Source organism: Chelmon rostratus, chromosome 10 (genome assembly GCF_017976325.1).
Source record: "Chelmon rostratus isolate fCheRos1 chromosome 10, fCheRos1.pri, whole genome shotgun sequence".
Lineage (NCBI taxonomy): Eukaryota > Metazoa > Chordata > Actinopteri > Chaetodontiformes > Chaetodontidae > Chelmon > Chelmon rostratus.
Window position 1 is genome coordinate 3,694,332 of NC_055667.1, and position 19,598 is coordinate 3,713,929.

Here is a 19,598-nt window from a genome sequence, read left to right on the forward strand (position 1 = left end):
CTATGCTTCCCGTCCCCCTTCTTCTTCTTCTTCTTCTGTTTCTCTCTGTTCTATTCTGGGTCTGGTGCTGCTGCACAGTGCTGTCATCAACAGCACTGTGCAGCAGCACCATGGCTCACAAACAGCTGAAATGAGCCCTGTGACCAACTGGCTTCTCTGCGCGGAGCTGCACAGTCACTCATTGTCTTTGTGTGTGACAATACATCAATTCAAATGGGTCTCTGTCCCTGTCCCTGTCCCTGACTACTGTCTCTCACTCAGTCCTGATTGCGGCCTCACTTTTATCTTTCCATCAGAGCTTTTACTTTTCTCCTCTCTCTGTCATCTCCCTTCCTTCTCTCTGTTGAGCTGCCAGAGCAGGGCCTACTCTGTTATTAAGCCCATCTGTAGCTGGTCAGAGGATGTTGGCCACAGTGTGTGTGTGTGTGTGTGTGTGTATGTGTGTGTGTGTGTGTGTAAGAGAGAGAGAGAGAGAGAGAGCAAATTTAATACAGTTACTGTTTTTTTAATTCTCTACAGCGACCAGTTGCTTGCTTATTTGTGGTTTCAGTAAACTTTTAGGCATCTCATTCTTTTTCCAATTTTTACCCTTTTGCCAATTGAATTACTTCTGCTTCATATCCACTTCCTCCTCTTTTTATATCGATCCGCTGTCTCTGTTCTGTATATCTACATTCAATTATTTCAGCTCGAATGAAAGGTTTGGTGCAAATTTCAAGCAGACCTCCCACTGAATCACACATTCTATACACAGATTTCACATCTCAAACACTGAGTACTGAAAGGAAAGAACACAGGGATCCATGTCTCTGCTTACTCTTTATCCTGTACTATACATAACAATACTGTGTATTAGGTCCTGTTCATATCATAGTTAACATAATGACATATCATTTTACCCCCACAGTGTGTGTGTGTGTGTATGTGTGCGTGTGTGTGTGTGTGTGATGCCAGGCTGTGCTGCTGTTTGTACTTACACACCATACAAAAAAAAGTACAGGACAAAAAAAATGTTTTGACATTACTGACATTCTCAGAAATCCAACCATCAACCAGCTGCCTGTTTGGGTGTTCACGGTTATAAATTCTAAGGAATAGATTGAAAAGCACTCTATTTCTGGGCAAAAATGTAGTGGAGAGCTATGCTAAAAAATAAATAAAATATCATTCAAAAATAGATGCTGTCATATGAAATAAATGGCCTTAATACAACAGCGATGGTCCCTGCAGAGTTTTAAAATGCAAACCTGACCAGATGGTCCATACTGTGCTTCCTCTTACACTCACATGTGACCATGCTTGCTATAGACAACCTTCATTTCCCACAATCCCACCCAGAGATTTTAAAAGACAAAACTAATGGCTTTATGAATGTTAATAGATCATTTACTAATGCTTTACAGATCAATTATGAGCCATTAATTAGAACTTTTGGAAGAGATGGAGTGTTTTATGAAGAAACTGGGTTTTGCAGATCATACCAAGTACACCTGAGTGTGAGACAGGTTAGCTAATACGAGCAGAAGTCAGTAACTACTATTTGAGTGGTTATAATCTTAATTGTTTTAATAACTATTCACTTTAGTTATTTTAATAAACTGTGCACTGAGATTGTGTGTCAGTGCAGAACAAAGGTGACCACATAGTCTGCTCACCATTCTCAGACTGCCACCAGGACTTCTTGCGGTGAGGTTTGAAGGTGGTGATAACGTTCTCAATCCGGTGGTTGATGGTGTTGTACACTGGGTCGTAAGGCCGTCTGGAGTCACAGTCGAAACACTTCTTCTCATCCTGCAGCAGGACAGGAAATGGTTACACGGTCAAAGGTGAAAGACTTCAGGGGTCAGTGAGAACCCAGAGCCACAGATGGGATGGAAGGACAGAGATGAGCAGACACAGAGTGAAAACATGAGAGCACAGATAGCTCCTCCTGCATCATCTGTGGACATCCCCGGGCCTCACGGGCCGTATGTCCATATCACACCAAACCATATCGACCTTCTCGACACCGTGTCACATTTGGGTTGTGTCATCATACCCACTTGACCCTCTCCCCACTAAAATTTCTGAAAGCGATAATGGATGCCATTGTTCTTCATCTGCTCAAAGTTAGAAACGGTTCCTTCCCTCTGGGTGTATGCGTGACCTCTTGAAGATGGCATGTGCTAAGCTGCTTCTGAAAGGGCCCACACTGGATGCGTCTGACATACAAAATTTGGGCCAATTTCTAAGTTGTCATTTATTTCACAAATATCAGAGAGAGGAGCAGATGCAACATCCAGAGGCACTAAGGAACAATGATGCTGTAGAAAAATCACACAGCACAGAAACAGCTCTCCTTCATGTGACGAAGGGCTCATTACTGGACGCTGTTCTGTCCTGGTCCTGCTGTCGACACCACAGACCACAAACTTCTCAGTGAGAGATAGAAAACAGGAGATATTTGCCTCCATCCAGCACTTTAATCATCAACAGCTAGCATCACCTGTGGACTGGCCCGAGGACCTATTCTGGGACGTTTGATTCCTTGTACAAATTGTTCAACAATACAACATCTCGCTTCACTTTTATTCTGACGATACACAGTTACATCTCCCATTTACGGGACAGCTAATTTCCTGCAATTCAATGGCAATAAAACAGATTTTTTTTTTATCTTTAGTCCACAACATGACAAACTACAGATACAGTCCTCCCTTGGTTCACCTACTGCCAATGTTGAGTCTGTGGCCAGCAGTTGTAATATTGCATGTAATATTATTATTATTAACATAATTACTTCAGATGACAGATGTGTTCTGATGGATATTTGGGTCATATTCCCATACTTTGATAAGTTTGATTACACACATATATTCTGCTAATAGTTAGATTGCATGCACATGCTTATATTAATGATAAATGATGATTAATGATGATCCTGATATGTTGATCTTATTCATATTTTCTGCTGATGGATTGTGTGACTGAATAATCAACAGAAATTCTAATTCTCCCGGTTAAGTTTTTCCTTTATTATTCATAGAAGTGATTTAGACGAGGAGTGATTCTTTGTGTGCAAAATATATCTCAGGTCGGTGTGACCTAGAACAGGAGGTTTTGAGATAGAGGCCTGGCATGGGACATCTTGGGGCCCCCGACTTAAGATAGAACAGGTTGGTGGCAGGGATGAGGTTGTCTCTAGATTTGTCCTTGCAAACTGGTTGCTGCGGTGACGTTTCTTTAAGATGTGCAAGCAGAGGAGAGAGAGAGCGCCGACGGCAACGAGGAGGAGCCGACGACTGTATCAGCATTTCCTCATGTTCTGTCTATAAAATACTGGGTCAGGGAGAGGTAGTGTGTCAGACTTCATGAACTGACCCAACTCTGTTGTGGATCAGGGAAAGGAAGGTTGAGACCCAGAGCTCTGTAACCTTGCACATTCTATTGATGTTAGAATAAATGCAGATTCTATTGATGTTAGAATAAAACTGATTTTTCTGGGACTCAACATCTTCTCCTATTGCTTCATTCAAAGAACCCAGAGGACCAGAGAGATTTTTTTGAGACAAGTCCTCGACAGTTCAAACACAACCACCACACACACTGACCTGCAGATGACTGACAATGCAGTACGGCTCTTTTTTTCTCATCCCACATGTGGACGAGGCCTTCAGGTTCTTCTCTCGTCCAACCAGTAAGTCCCCTGTTGCCGGGTAACAGCTGCCATGGGCACAGCCGTGGCTGTGGTCAGGCTCCTGGCCAGCAGCAACAGCAGCAGCAGCCAGGACTGGAAGGGGGAAACAGGAAATGAATTACAATGAAGAGGAAATAGCAGTACAGAGTGGCATCATTTCCAAATAGAGAACCCATTCACAAGCTTGTGCTGGCAAATTAAGTCGACATGAATCAGTACTCGTCTTTCTGTCCTAAAAAAAGAGACAACATCAAAAGCTGTTATCTGTTCCTGGGGAAGGAAGACTGGAAGGAGGTGAAACTGCAGGAAACTCGAGAGCTAAATTTGTGGGTTCATCTGACTTCTGCTACAGAAACTTGACCAGTGAATGTAAATCACTTCTTCTCTGTTCTTTGTCCCACAAAGATATGATGTGGCATAAAGAAGTGAACAAAGAGGCAGGTGCAGAGGTTGTAACGAGGGGAACTTTATCACAGCAACACTTTTTATTTTATGTTTTACTTTCTACAAGAAACACTATATCTGTTTTATATCTCTGACTTATTTTTTTAAAACAAATGCACATTCATTGAAAGACAAGTCTTGGTCTGCTTTTGTATTTCTCATTGTTTGTAGCTCTTGAGAAAAACTTCTGCCACAAACTTCAGTGTAGAAGTCTCACAAAGGTCATGGACAGCGAGGTATGAAGAGCTTATTAAGTTGGACACGGGCCTCCGCAAGTCGACGGCTACTGCTTGATCAAGAGCTGATTCAATGTTGAGACAACATCCAGTGGGAGGGGGATTATCTGAAGGCAACCCTGCAGGTTAACAGGCTCTGCAGTCTGCAGGGGTCCCAAAACAACCGATCAGACAAGAGGCCCCAGCTACAGGCTAAATCTGGAAACTAACCTACACAGGTCACACACAGGTCTGCTAAGACCAGCACCAGAAGTAGAACAGCAGGGAAATTATCAGCTCATAGTTTAATCTTCCAGATCTAACAGACAAGCTTGTCTTAGATTGGTGCACATGTTGCACCGTGGAGTTAACAGATGGCAGCGTCCTGCGATATAGCACTGGAGCCTTGGTGTGACTGAATAGCTGTGCTATGTGTGGGAGTTAAAATAAACCTTACAAACTTTCATGACAACCAGCAGCAGGCGTCACACATTCCACTGGACATCTCGACATGGATCTCTCCTCCTGCATTCCTCTGGGACCTGCAGTCAGTTTGGGTTGCTATGAGGAAACTGCTATGAGGGGAGTGGACACCCAGGGGTCCTGCTGTCAATCTATGGTCTGTCTACAACAGGTGTTTTCAATCCTCCCTCCACATATACACAGTCTACATGGCAACATGTAACAGCTCTACAAAAAACTCCTGCACAGTGCATTAAATTCGACAAGCTTTGGATAACAGGGTTCTTGATCTCATCCTGCATCATATTAACACATGTCTCAGCACATCCTGTCTCCCTGGTCAGCCATGCCACTGCATCAGGGCTATTCTTTCTTGAACTTGGAGACTGGATGTTGGACAGCGTCTGGATGCTCTCTGCAGGTCTACACTCACAGATTAAGGTGAACACAGACGGTGCATTATCACAGCCTAGCACTGCCATACGGCCAGAGAGTAGATAGGGAGCCTCCTGGGAACTGTGCAGAGGAGGATTTCACATGGACACTCGCTCTCGAGGAAACCCGTGTATGCCTGGCATCTGGACAAGTCTCAGGTTGGTGCCAGCCAAGTGAGCGACGCGCAGATATGAGGTCACGAACACATGCCTCAGAGGCCCGAATGTGCAGTGCACCTGTGCATCTACCCAGAGATGTACACCCACTTCTGCACATAGACACACACACACTCAACTCATTTGGATTCATTTGGCATTTAATTGACACTCAAACCCAACAAGTATACAACCTCAAGCACACGCTCCGACTTTCAAGTGAACGTAGGCACCAAGTTTGTGCTTGTTGGATACACAGAAGACACCAATTAGAGGATTTGTTCAAGCATAAGGTAACAATCTCTGAGCTGCTTCACGTTTGTCATTATCAGCCCAGACAATGACTGACATGATGGCCTGTGATAAAACAGATCTGAGGTGGCTCCTTTATCTTTTGTCTGACTGTGAGAGAGGAAGAGAGTGTGACAAAACACAAACAGAGCGGGTCAGATGGGCGACTTGACAGGTGAGAGAAAACCAAGACGAACAGAGCACTGAGTCTTTGTACAGACAGTGGGAAGATCCTTCCAGACACTACTTGATATCTATTCTGGAACAAATTTTGGCACATTCTCAAAGGCCTGTGTGTGTGTGTGTGTGTGTGTGTGTGTGTGTGTGTGTGTGTGTGTGGAGGCAGGGTGGAGGAGCGAGCAGATGTCTGATGTGTTGTATAATCACTAGGTTTCTTGTTGTCTTTTATCTCCTTGTGTTCCTGTCTGTGTTTGTTTGTGTACCGCACATGCTTCACACCTCTGCTCACAACACGAGTTGAGCCGACATCACCACCGTCTCATGGAAACAAGACATACAGAATGTATGTTACTGATTATCAGACACTGAGCAGTGCTGAATGAAAAGGCAGACACATTAGGACATTTTTAACCACTCACTTCAGTTTACACAGATGCATAATGCACGCATTTTCACCTCTAAATACTCTATTCTTCGATTTTTTTGGTACTTACTCAGGTGTGCACTACAATCCATCAAATGGTAAATAATGTAAACTGTGCATGTGATGGTGCACTTCTTGTTACCCTCACAGTGAGGCCGGGCAGGCTGATGTCAGAGCCTTCACGGCCGCGCAGCTGACAGTGATCAGACTGCTGCTGCCTTGATGGAAACCAGGGAGGGAAGCAGAGCACAGGAAGGATGAAGCAGGGATACATGGACGGTATCTGTCATAGACACTTGTCTTCAAAGCGTGTGCTTTTAGTAGAGGCTCTCGCTGTATAAGCGCAACAGCCGTGAAGTGAAGTGAAAATGAAAAATAGAAGAGTGGGAAAAGACTCTTTCCTGATGACTACATGAGGAGATTGGTATCACTGTCACGTCTACGAGTTAAGCATAAAGACTGAAGGCAGAGGGAAACAGCTAGCCTGCTTCTGTCCAAGGACTCCAGGAAGTCAATGCACCTGGTGAGGAAGAGCTCCACCATATGAAACACATTTTGTCCTTTTTTTGTCATTCTGACAATTCAGTTTGAGATAAAACAAACAAGATATTATGCTTTCACTATTAAAATGGTAGTATGGAATTTTGTAAACTTTGGACAGAGCCAAGCTAGCTGTTTCTGCTGCTTTCAGTCTTTATGCTAAGCTAACAGACATGAGAGTGCTATCAGTGCTACAGCTCTGGCCTGTGTGGGAATGCTATCAATCTTCTCATCTCACGGCTTCCTTAAAGCAAATATGCATTAGCTTCAATGTATTTCCAAAAATGATTCCTTAAAATCTCCAGTTTTGCCTGATGCAGGATTTCAGCTGTTACGGCATGTTTTGTGTATTTTTGCTGTGGACAGCAGATGAGGCTAGATGCTAGCAGCTTGCAAGCTAAGTTTAAAGGACCAGCGTGTTTAGTGGCATCTAGTGGTGAGGTTGCAGATTGCACCCAACTGAATACTCACCCTCCCTTACCAGGCATGTAGGAGAAACTTGTGAGAACCGCAAAAGGGACTATATACTAATGAAAGTATACTTATGAGTATCATATTCCATTTTTACCACATTCTGCCTAAAGATCCACCTAAATCTAACACACTGGTCCTTTAAAATGCTGCTGAAAGTATTAGTTTGTTAAACAACTAGTCATATGACAGTAATCAGTTGAAATCTGATGCTTCAGCATTATTTTTGTCTGCTTTTAGTGGCGTCCCAGACGCCTGGACTCCATGTGATTGAAAGGTGGGCAGGCGGGTGACCAGCTGAGGGGAGGTTTTAAGCATGACTTGCTCCTCGGCCTGCCTCTAAGTAAGAAAGTGAATATCGTAGCTTTGAGGACAAAGGTGATACAGTGGTTGATTAGGCTTCAGGGTTTCTTCCCTTCTTCTTTTTTCTCTTTCTTTTCTCTGTAGCCATAAATGGAGAGGCACAGAGGAATGCAGGCTGACAGCTGAGAGAAGAGAAGGGGGCTGTGGTGGTGTGTGTGCGTGTGTGTGTGTGTGTGTGTGTGTCTGTGTGTGTGTGTGGTGGTGGGGTCTCAGCACACAAAGCACTGCTGTTCAACCAGCCATTATCCTGTAACAGCAGGCTTTGCACTGTAGCCCTGCACCATATTGTGCACTATTCTGCTTATTTAGCCACTTGTAGCCGCACAGGACATTAAGGGTTTATTATTGAGCTGCTTTTAGCATCATAGAGGTGACAATCTTTCAATCATTTTACACCACCAAGACTTTTTCTCTAGATGTCATGTATTACTGCAGTATCGGGCATATGACACAGAAGCCACTGTTGTTAACCTATTCTGGGATAACATTTTAAAAAAGGCATGATATCATGCTCATGCCAAAGGACAGTGAAATCTAAACTCTAAGCCGACAAGCCTTCCACATGAGCCAGTGCTTTCACTGTCAGGGGCAGTGACACCGAATGTATGGTGCAGTCTGCAGGGCATCCGACTTCCATTCCCTCAAACGAATCCCACCCCTGCCCCCTTCCTCCCAGGTGAGCTCTGCTTTCATCCCTGCCTTTGATTCCCTCTCTGCTTTCGACCCGTCCGTAAACCGAAGGTACAGTACACAAGAGTGGCCAACACCACACTTTTAAAAAAGCGCCTCACTTGCCAGTATGTGACAAAATTCACTCGTATTTCATTTCCTTTTAAAAAAGCCATTAAAAGAAACTGGAATAGACGGGGAGGGGAACAGCAGTCCTGGTCAGTTTGCTCAGGACATTCCTGCAGGACAGACGGTGTAGATGGCAACTTGATGATCTGAGGCCTCACGCTCAAGGCTTTTTCTGGTGTAAAAGTTAAATATATTGTTTTAATGACAAATAATAAAGCACTTTTGGTTGTGTGCTCCAGTAACTTAACAGCATTTCTATAGTGAATCTGAACACTGTTATGATTGACAGTAATGCCAGTTTGATTGCATATATATCAGCTGGAAACATAAAAAAAATAGTCAGGAGGAGTATGTTTAACTGTAGTTTTAAGGATGGCAGGGCTCAGGGAGGGGTCAATGAAACACTGATGTATGTTTGCTATGAAGGTATATTAGACATCACTCTCTGCGACCATCATCAGGACATTAAATGGGGGTATATATTTTGGAGGGATGGATTCAGGGACTTGTAATCATTGACAAGGAGAGTTGAAGCTGTCCTGGAGGCTTGTGGTGGCTCAGCATTTTACTGACTTTATGTCTTTAATTCGTCACCCGTCTGCATCCATCTAACCCCTCAGAGTAACTAACTCCTCCAGCTCCACGTGTTGGGAGGGTGGGATGTGACATCAACTCGACACATTCCGCTTGGACCGGCTGTCGAGACACAGTTTGCTGTCACATCTAGCAGACAAACAAACAAACAGATGGAAAAGAAGGCACACACGGACACACGCTCGTTTGCTCGGACAGGAGGAGGGTTAAGAGTTAAACACTGCCGAGAATATTAAAATGACAGCACGGGCGGATCCAGTATCAGCCTTCAAATGACAGCGAGCTGACAAGAATAGCATCATTTTAAAACAGGCAATGAGCCGCATACCTGACCTGAGTGAGTGTGGGTCTGGATACGTTTAGCACTCACCATCAGACAGCTACTTTAAAACCCGGGAAGAGAAAAGTCAACAGCCTTTTATCCTGAACTCCTCCCGGCTAATTAGTTTACATTCTCCCTCTCTGTGTCTCCATCTCTTTGCTCTGCACTTAGCTGATGGATGGTCAGCTCCCACAGCCAAACATCCAGCTGTTCTCCTCCCTCCTCGCCTATTTATTATTCAGCTCCTGCTGCACCTCAGTGGCTCGGACTCCCCTCTCTGCCCCGCCGTTCACCTTCCTCACTTCTTTCATCCTCCCTTCCTTAATCAGCATTGAGGGCCTTGCTTCTAAAAATGACTGCTGACCTTAATGTCATGTATTTTATCATTAATTATTTAATCTGGAGGCACAAATATGAATTCCAACAGGATTATTTTAGTTATTAATAAAGCTGTATCAAGAAATAGTCGACCCAGCCTGGTCCACAAAACATTCTTACTCTTGGGAATGACAAAAGTAATTCTAGCATTTGATATATCACACAATGTAGTCATAGCCCAAGTATGCAGCAATATCAGTTTTGATACCAATGACTGCTTGGCTACAAGCTCAAAATTTATACAAAGATACTATTATTATGTATGACATAATATTATACTTCAATCCGCTGAGGTTCTGCAGGGGTTGTGTAAATATTTCTTGCAGTTCAGTCCTGGGCCCCACTGTTTTTTGGTTGTGCATGCTGCCATTAAGTTCTACCAACCACAAACCAGTTTGTTTCCATCGCTATGCAGATGACACACAGCTCTATAACCGAAGCTTCATGCTCTGAATCTGTTCGATGCACGCTGTTCGGATTTTTTTTTCTTCCGTTACATAAAGACAAACTAGAATTCCTGTCTTGTGGTTTTATGCCTCCGCCAATCAGTCAAGTTGCATTTAAATCCATGTCTGTCAGACTATAATAAAATGTATCAAATGTTTTTTGGTGATATAGAAGTTATCACTATGTTGACATGTATGATCCAGTGAATCATTTCCAGTCAGAAACATGTTGTCTTCACTTAGAGACTATTTTACCAGAGGACTGATAGAGAGCTTTATCAGATGGTGCAACAACAATCACCTGAAGCTCAATATCAGTGAAAGCTTGTGGTGGACGACAATGCTTCAAACATGGTTGTTGCTGCAAAAAGGCTACAAACTGTAAAACGTGGATACCTCACACACATGTTCAACCAACAGCACAGAAGATCTATGCAAACAGCGCAGCTTCAAGGTGGACGCCCAAGATTAGTGTCACCAATTCAGTGTCTGACCAAATGTGAAACATGGTCCCAATCTGTCCTTCTGTTCCTTAGTTATTGTGTTGAATAATGGACAGAAAAGTGTTTCTGCAGATCATTTTAATGTGAACTTTGACCTTTTGAATATAACATGTCATCACTTCATCATGTTATCCTATGAGACATTTCTATTTGTGTGACGTTTTGTCATAATCAGCATATTATGGCCAAAAATGTGTTTTGTATTGTCACTTGAAAACCAAAATCTTATCAGTTCGTCACTGAGTCCAACTGAACATTTGTGCCAAGAAATTCCCTCTTGAGAAATCGCGTTCATGAGAATGGAATGGACGGACGGGGGGACAGACAACCTGGAAACATAATGTCTCTAGCCACAGCTGTCGCTGGCACAGAGGCAGGTTTTTGGTTACAAGCAAGAAGCCAAAAGAAACAACAGCATAATAATAGTATCTTTGCATCTTGCAAGAACATCGTCAGATACAAGTCACATCATTTCCCTCACTGGACAACTCTTACACTCCTCTCGATTACTATAATGATTTCTTCATTAAGAGCCAAACATCTACAGCTGGTACTGATTAAATTCATAGTGAAGAACATGATGGACGAGACCTGTTTAAATCATTTCCATCCATCCATTATCCATACACCGCTGAATCCTTTGCAGGGTCACGGGGGGGCTGGAGCCTATCCCAGCCGTCTCTCGGGCGAAGGCAGGGGACACCCTGGGCAGGTCGCCAGCCTACCACAGGGCTACATATATAGACAAACAACCAAGCACACCACTCATTCACAGGGAGAACATGCAAAACACCACACATCCCAGGCGGGATCGAACCAGGGATCTTCTAGCTGTGAGGCGATGCTGCTAACCACAGAGCCACCGTGCAGCCTGTTAAAATCATTTATATAATCAAATACGATTACAGGAAGCAGAGCCTATGTGTAACTACCTGTCAGTTTTCCTGTATTTGCACTGCATTCATTACATATATATTTTGTCTTGGCCTGAAATAGTCTTTGACTCTTCCTCAGCTGTTTGTCACCGACCGCCTGCCTGGCTGTGTAGCAGACAGAGGGTTTCAGTAAGCGTGGCCAGACGCTGCCCATTACACAGGCTGTTAGATTAACAAGGCATGTCGCTGGGAGGCAGCTGGTCCCACTGGAGGAGACATCCACATTCCTGTGCCATCCTGCAGACGTCTGAGTCTCTCCATGTTGGAGAGCAACAGGTGGACAGTGGAGAGTGGAGCTGGATGCACAGAACAATGTTTGTTCCTAACCCAGTGGCACAGCAGACAGCACAGTCCTGCCCGGCCTTCACTCCCACATGTCTGCAGTACTGATGATTTCCCAACATTTTAACAGAGATCGGTGTGAAACAACATCTGTCTGACCTCCATATTTATTTGGGAAAACGCAGGTTTCAATTTAAGTCCCCAGTACAAACAATGGAGCAATAGTATAACTTGTATAAATAAATAAAGCTCTCTGAAGGCAGCTACTGTCCTCACAGTGCCTGCCATGTTGCCTGAAGCTCATAAATCCACCAGATGAGGCACACGTGGCGAGCAGATGTGGGGTGCAGCCTGCCGGTCAACCAGCTACTCAGCCGAGGAGAGCGAGTGGCGGCTGGTTTGGCCCGTGATCCCGGCGTTGTTGTTTGCGCCGGTGCTCCGCAGCCACTCGGGGAGGCATGGAGCTCTGAACCGAGAGCCGATGTGGTCGCTGTAGGTGTTGATCAGAGCCTCTGCCGACGAAAATCTGGCTGCACTTAGAGGGAAAGCTCGGAGAAAACTACAGCACACGTGGGAGTTGTCATTAGTTGAAACATGCATTTGGTGTGTTTGCATGTGACCTGTAGGCCTCCCCTCATTTGTTGATAATCTGGCTAAAGGCAACAATTACAAATACTTTTCTGTCTGCTGGCCGTGTGCCTGTGTTTTCTCTACTGTATATACATCTGGGTGCATTTGTGTCAGCATTCAGTATGAATGCTTGTAAGTGAACCTCTCACCAGCAATGAGCTTAATCATGTAATTATATCGTGTCTTACTGTTAATTGTTGAAATTGCTTTCCTGTGTGGCCAAAGGCAAAGGACAGATACTCGGAGTGTAACTGAGAATACACAGGAGAGTACTGCCTGTGTGTCATTTTTCAAACTTTGATTTGAACTGATGATGACCTCGTGTTTCCTCTGAGAGTGGAGCAGCGGAAAGAGATCAGGAGGAAGCAAACGTGTCACACGATGCATGAAAATTGGTCATTTTTCTCTCCGGGTCTCTGCAGAAGCTTTGACGAGCCGGCAGGACCATACCAGTGTGTTTGCAAGTTTTCGCTCCTTAACTTCAAATCATGTATCCACTTTTTCCTACACTTCATTTCTGTGAGATATAGAAATCAATTAGTTGACCCTTGATGCTGATGCTCTGAACTCAAGGTGAACGTCAAATCATGCATGGTTGCATGCATGTAGGTTTGTCAGTGCTGGTGTAGACTGATGGATTACACAAATCAAGCCAGGTTCTGCAGCGTGCTACTTCATTTCACCATCATATGGCAATAAATGCAAAGCAATGGCTAATAAATAAATAATAAATAGTAAATAAAGCTGATGTTAATTGTGATCATACAGTATTATGGTGTGAAAGTGTTTAGTCTTGATAATAAGTGTACTTTCTTCCAGTAAGAAATGCTGTTTTTCTCATGATGTGGACATTCTGACTAATGTTGAGACCTGGGAGACGCGACTGTGGTGAAGCAATGTCCAAGCTTTCCAAATGAACTTCAGTCTTCATTTTAATTTCAGATGCTCGTCTCTGAGAGTCAGACTCAGACGGAGAGTTATCACAGAAATCGGCACCATGTATTGGCGAACTCTTCATTTCTCAAATCTCTGGCGAGCACAGTCATCATGGCTAATTCCGCAAAAATGTCCACAATTACGAGAATAAGATAAAAAAAAAACATAATTTCCTGTAACAAGCTTAGAGTGAAATATGAATCACTTAGACTAGCATGTCACAGCCAAGACCTCTAGCGCCAGTATAGCTATAGACCCTGCAGTGTGGATATGTATCATCAACCAGCCAGGACAGTCAATGAAGTGTTGCCTGTAAAGTCTTACTGCCTTACTGACGAGCCACTGACCAATCACACACGTTCGCAGTGCACTAAGCAACTAACCTGCTCTTTTACACTACACGATGCTGCTCCAGGTAAATGTTGCTGTAACTCTTAACAACAACTTGCAGCCTGTCTGGACAGCTGTCATGTCAATATGATTCAAAGGCAGGTGACCTGGAACTTGAGATGGATGGCCTAAATTTACAAGCCAGCAGGTTTTATCATACCTTTGTGTGTAAATGTGTGTGTGTGTGTGTGTAATTACAGGACTGCAAGATGACAACAAAATCTGAATAAGATATATCTTAAGAAAATAATTATCACATTAACTGCTTCCTTCCTTCCTTTGTCTCCATCCTCCTTCCTTCCTCTCTTCCTGCCTTCTATCCTTCCTTCCTTCCTTATTCCTCCCTCCGTCCTGACATGCTGCGGCGTCGCTCTGTAATTGCTGCTTGTCTGCCATTAGATAATTAGAGGTGTGGAGGTGTCTGAGAGTGCTTTTTAACAAGCTGCATAACATGAGCTGTTGTTCGGATCAGCCCGTGGCCTGTCGCAGTAAAATCAATAAAACCAGTCTTGGAAACTGGATGGAACTGTCGCTCATATATCCTGACTCAGTGTGTGATGGATAACTTCCATCTTGTTCTCTGAACGTGGGTTTACATTGCCTGGAGGTGCGTACACACAGCCTCAGCTCCACTTTCAAGCAACAACTGCCATTTATGTAGCACATACAGGAGGCTGGCTCATGTCAAACCACTGCATATGCAGCAGGGAGGAACCTTCAGGGACCTCTGGGCCTATAAATCTATAACAGACCAGTATTACTTCTCATTTTATATACAATGTGACTGAAAATGTGTCTAAATCAAAATTAACCCTCTTCTTACTTCTGCATTGTGTCTCTATCAGACAGATCAGGCAGAGAAAAGAAAGGATCATATCTCCTAGGTAACACTTTCCTGGAGTGGTATTAAAACTCAGCGCTCACAGAGTGTGTGTTCTCTCATTGGTAACTCACTGGTCACTTTTATACTGAGCAGCACGTCATGAGTAATTGACGAGCAGGAGATGCAGAACTTTTCGTCAGGTGCTCCTCTCACGTCGCGGCCAGCTGGTCAGTCAGGTTTAATTCATCCAGGCAGCTGCCTCAGCTTTTGTTTTTCAAGGGGAGACTTCCGGCAAAATCATTGCTGCATTTAATTTCTGTGGTGAAATACTTAACCAGGAATTTATTTTTCGTTTCGTTTATCTTGCAGCTGCCATTTGACAATTTGAATTTGGATTTTGCCTTCGTTCCATTCAGGTGCCTTGAAAACCAACGTTTCCATCCAACTGGAGCATTAATTTAAACATCATTTTAGAACATACTAGTGCTCTGTAAAATATAAGGAGCTGGTTCATTGAGATAAGCAGCTGGTGGTGCACAATTCCAGCAGCCTGAAACTGAAGCTGCTAAACAGAATTCAGCCGTCCTTCATTTTAGTATTTACACCTGCGCAAAAAGAGTCTGTTGCTGTGATCGTTTTACAGCGTGCTTCATCAACCGCACCCTTTGTCTTAACATGGACTCACTGGTTCCTGATCTCCTCGCTGACCATGATGGGTCAAATTACAGGAACACAAATAACAGCCACAACGCTGAAGTGAAGACGATCGAACGAGCTCAGCGTGGGACTGTTTCTTTACAGGTGGCACGCCAACGTGCATCTCCACGCTGTCAGCACTGTGCCAGCCACCTCATTGTTTTTAATGAGACCATCTCCATTTCCTAGTCCTCCCCCCTGCCCCTTCATCCTCCCCCTCAAGTCCTCCTCCTCTATCTCCTCCTCCTCTTTTCATCCAGAGAAGCCCCTGCCAACAGGACGGGGAAACCTAACTCACCGTCCTTTCATAGGAACAAACCTGTTCTCTCTGTCCCCCCACCCCTTCCCCCTGTCTTTCTCTCCCTCTTTTCTCTTTGTCCTGATTCTTTCACCCCCCCTCTCTGATTTTTCTGCCTCTCTCCCTCTCTGTCTCTAGTGCTGCTGGTTAGTGGGCTTTACCGCACCATTGTTCTGGTATCCTCACATTTCCGGAGGCTGTCGCTTACAAAGGCTTCGGGAACACACTCTCTCACTCCCGCTGCCTAATGCCAGGCCTCACCTGCCCACACACGCACACGTCTGAGGGGGAACGTCAGCGGTTCCACGCAGAACGTCATGCCTCCGCACACACAAGCCTCTAAGACAGGTGAATTACAGAGGACTTACCGACTCAATCCTTCTCCATGTGAAGTTTTCCTTCCTTGCTTTCTTCCCAGTTCCTTCCATCCTCCCTGCCCTCCCTTCGTCCAAAATAATGAGCTGCTCCCTCCCTCCGCTGAATTTAATCAAATCGTTTCATGAGAGCTCATTTTCTAAAATACATACAAAAAAACTTATATAATCAGGGTACTTTTGATAGAAATGCTTAAAGAAAAAGTAGGGTGCTGTTTTCTGATAAGGTTTTTTTCTTGAAATTAAATATGCCTAAGAAAGTTTCTGCAGATGCACATGTGCGCACACACACACACATACACACACACAGACATGCACACACACTCACACACACGACCAGATTCCTTCAGGTCCTCCTTCCTCCCCCACAGACCAGAGAAGAAGAATGGAAATAGAAAGTGAAAAGAGAGGAGGCACCGCTGGTTCTTTTGTCCCTGTGATCAGCCTGAGTCCTTTCATTCTCTCTTCCTCTCAAACACACACACACATTCATACACACACCAATTAACCCCAGTTTCTGACCTGGGGGTTTGGACACGACCCTTGACCTTGGAGCATGTGCTCAGCGGCGTCAGGAGTCTGAACGGACAGCTCCGTATTTCTGTAATGACAGCGTGTGGAGTTAACGGACACACACAGACGCACACTTGTTCACCTTTACGCTCTGAAACACATCCTTGCTTCCAATTTCCTCCACTGATTTTCCTCTTATACTCTCAGCTTTTTACTTCTTCCCTCTCCAGGCGCTGCCGCTCCCAGGTTCCACAGATGACCTCTTCTCCTCTTCCTCCTCTCGCTCAGCCTCTTTACTTCTCAAGGATACTGTAAATACGCCTGCTAGAGATGGATGGGCTTCTGAGTTCAGTGCTGAGGCACAGAGATGTTGTCTGGACCGAGATAAAACCAGATCCAATGACAAGACACCAATAAACATCACCAACAAAATCCTCTGTCCTTGTTCATCCTGAAGTTCAGTTCGAAGCTAATATGAGCACTGGAAAACTTTGAATCCCACTTCTCTGTAAGATTAAATACTAATGACTAAACAAGCAACAGTGAAAGTTAGAGGAGAACCTCTTTCTGTATTAAATCATAGTCAAAGGCTCAGCTGACCTGCTTCATCAGGACTGTGTGTCTGTAGCTTGATCAGCTGGATCTGACTCAAATGATGCTAAATCCTGGTGAGTCTGTGACACTGGCGACCAAAGCACTGACCCTCAGCTGCAACTGTTCGTTATCGAATTAAGGTGCAAAATTCCTCCACTTTTTGAAATCTTGCACGTAAATCCCCCAAAAAACTGCTCTAACTAAAATAAACTCTTACTCTATGGTGTCTTTCCTCATGAAGAAAACACCTGCCGAGGCTGCTGCGCGTCCTGAAAGCGCCCTCTGAGCTGCAGTTGCGATGAGCGAGGACGTCTGAGGGGACACCCCGGGTGCTAACAGCAGGCACTAATAGACTTTAACTGAAGCAACGAGCCCATTGTCTTCAGCTCCAGGGAACAATGCATTTTACTGAGGGCTGTTACGCAGATCAATCCTAAACTCACTGATAACACTGAGCATGCATCCACTTTGCTTGGAGTGGTGCAGGTGTCAGACAGCCCCAGAGCTTTTCAGTGTTCTGCCTTCAAATGAGATCAAAACAGCTGATCTGGTGAAAAGAAGCCCTCGCCAGACACTATGCGCTACGCATCTTGTCAGTCTGTCATCCACACACACACACACACACACATATAGCCATGCATAAACACATCCATGCCCATGCAGCGCAGGACACACACACACACACACATCCAGAAGGCTCTGGAGCCGGGCTGGAGGTGTAGGTGTGGAGTGGGTGTCTCTATTTGCGGATTCAGCTGGGCTGTTTTAAGAGGACCATAAACAGAGCGACACCACCCACAGAGAGAGACCGACAGACTGAGAGAGAGAGACAGGGACGACCCCGGAGACCCGGAGGGCACCAGGGGCCCTAAAAAAGAAACATCGGCTATCTTATCTCTGTGCGGGGGGATGCGGGGGCCGACACTTTTCTCCACTGTGTTAAACTGCTGCCTGCACTGAACGTTGACAGAGAAAATGTTCCTAAAAGTCTTCTCTGGGACTGACAAAGAGACACTTTTGATGAATATACGTCAGTAAATGTTTTTAAGAAATGTTCTTCAGCCTTGACTTGGACTCTCGAGTTTGCCCTTTTCTTCATTATACTGTGTTAAATACATAAAACTGTAAGTGCAGTTAAGTTCAGTTAAGAGTGAAGAGAGGTGAACAAGAACTGCGTTAAAATCCTTCTTGTCATGAACAGAAGTGAACATTTCTGCCAGTGAGCTGAGATAAAAACTTTTCAAAGCATCAGAGACCCTCTGGAACAAAGGTCAGGGTACCGAGCCCATCACCAAGAAAAGACCTCAGCAGACTTCACATGAATACATAAGCTCCATATTTTCCAGAGACTAATCAAAGAGAGCTCAGTGACCTGGAGACAGCCTCCACGGCCGCTCACTGAATCCCTTCAGGGGCTTTGTTGTGGAGCAGAAAACACGGACTGACTGCTGCGGGGTACTCACGGCAGACGAGCGTCAGCAGGGAGGTTCGCATCTCGGAGCGCACGTCGACCCGCGGGGCTGCAGACGACCTGCGGCGCGCACCAGGCAGAGCAGCGTGAAACGAGCACCGAGGGAGCTGGTGAGAATAAAAATATCGAGAAAAACACACAATGGAGGTCCCCAATGAGCAAGTCAGCGACATGTACAGGTGCTGGGGAGTTTATTTTCTTTGCTTAATTAACAGAAATGTGTACCTGTTATTAAAAATCCTCTCACACAGGACTCCTCAAACTGTGTTTAACGGCCCACCGTGTTCATGTCTCTGGGGGTCTTTTTATTGTAAAGTTGGTCAGTTAATCACAAAGCGAGACGACACTCACCGTTTGGGTCCTGGTTCAGATGTGCGCCTCAGTGTGCGGGTCCAGTCTCCCTCTCGGTCCACTTGCTGCGGAGTCGCCGGACAGATGCGAGGCTGAGCGGCGGTACTGCGATGAGGACTCCCCAACTCCTGCGCCTCTGAGCCGGAAACCCCGGGCCGGACCGCCGGAGCGGAGCGGAACAGGGGGAGGGCGCGAGCTGCGCGGCGACAGGCGGTCCAGCTGACGCGACGGTCGCGGGTTCGAATCCCGGGGTGGGTGGATGAGGACTGAGGTATAAACCAAAAAGCAAAGTGTAGACCCCCCTAAACTAAAATATTTCACTTAACATAGCATGATATCTAATGAACTATCCGGCACGTGTCTCTGTACAGGACACTGAGGTTACAGATGCTCATTGGTTACTTGCTGGTGTTTATGGGATGACGGTGTGATGAAAAATCATCACACTGTCCGACTCTTAAATCGTAAAAATAAATAAATGGATAGATAGATTAAAATGAAATGCTGCAGCATAGAGCAGGATAAAAAGTTCCATATTTTAACTTGAATTTAAAAAGCCTGAGAACTTCTACAGTATCCTCATGGCCTGATTGTAGAAGCACTTTTGT

General features: G+C 44.9%; 1 protein-coding gene across 2 annotated transcripts in view; it reads right to left on the reverse strand.

The window, feature by feature from the left end:
- Positions 1-19,107, reverse strand: part of lamb2 (laminin, beta 2 (laminin S)) — a 49,687-nt gene extending 30,580 nt beyond the window's left edge. For both annotated transcript variants that reach the window (XM_041945014.1, XM_041945013.1), the window contains exons 1-4: positions 18,991-19,107; positions 18,632-18,746; positions 3,591-3,769; positions 1,656-1,791 (exon numbers count right to left, since the gene is read on the reverse strand). In XM_041945014.1, coding sequence (XP_041800948.1) covers positions 1,656-1,791; positions 3,591-3,769; positions 18,632-18,662 — 346 coding nt within the window. In that variant the 5' untranslated portion in view covers positions 18,663-18,746; positions 18,991-19,107. The remainder of the gene's footprint in view (positions 1-1,655; positions 1,792-3,590; positions 3,770-18,631; positions 18,747-18,990) is intronic.
- Positions 19,108-19,598: the final 491 nt, after the last annotated feature.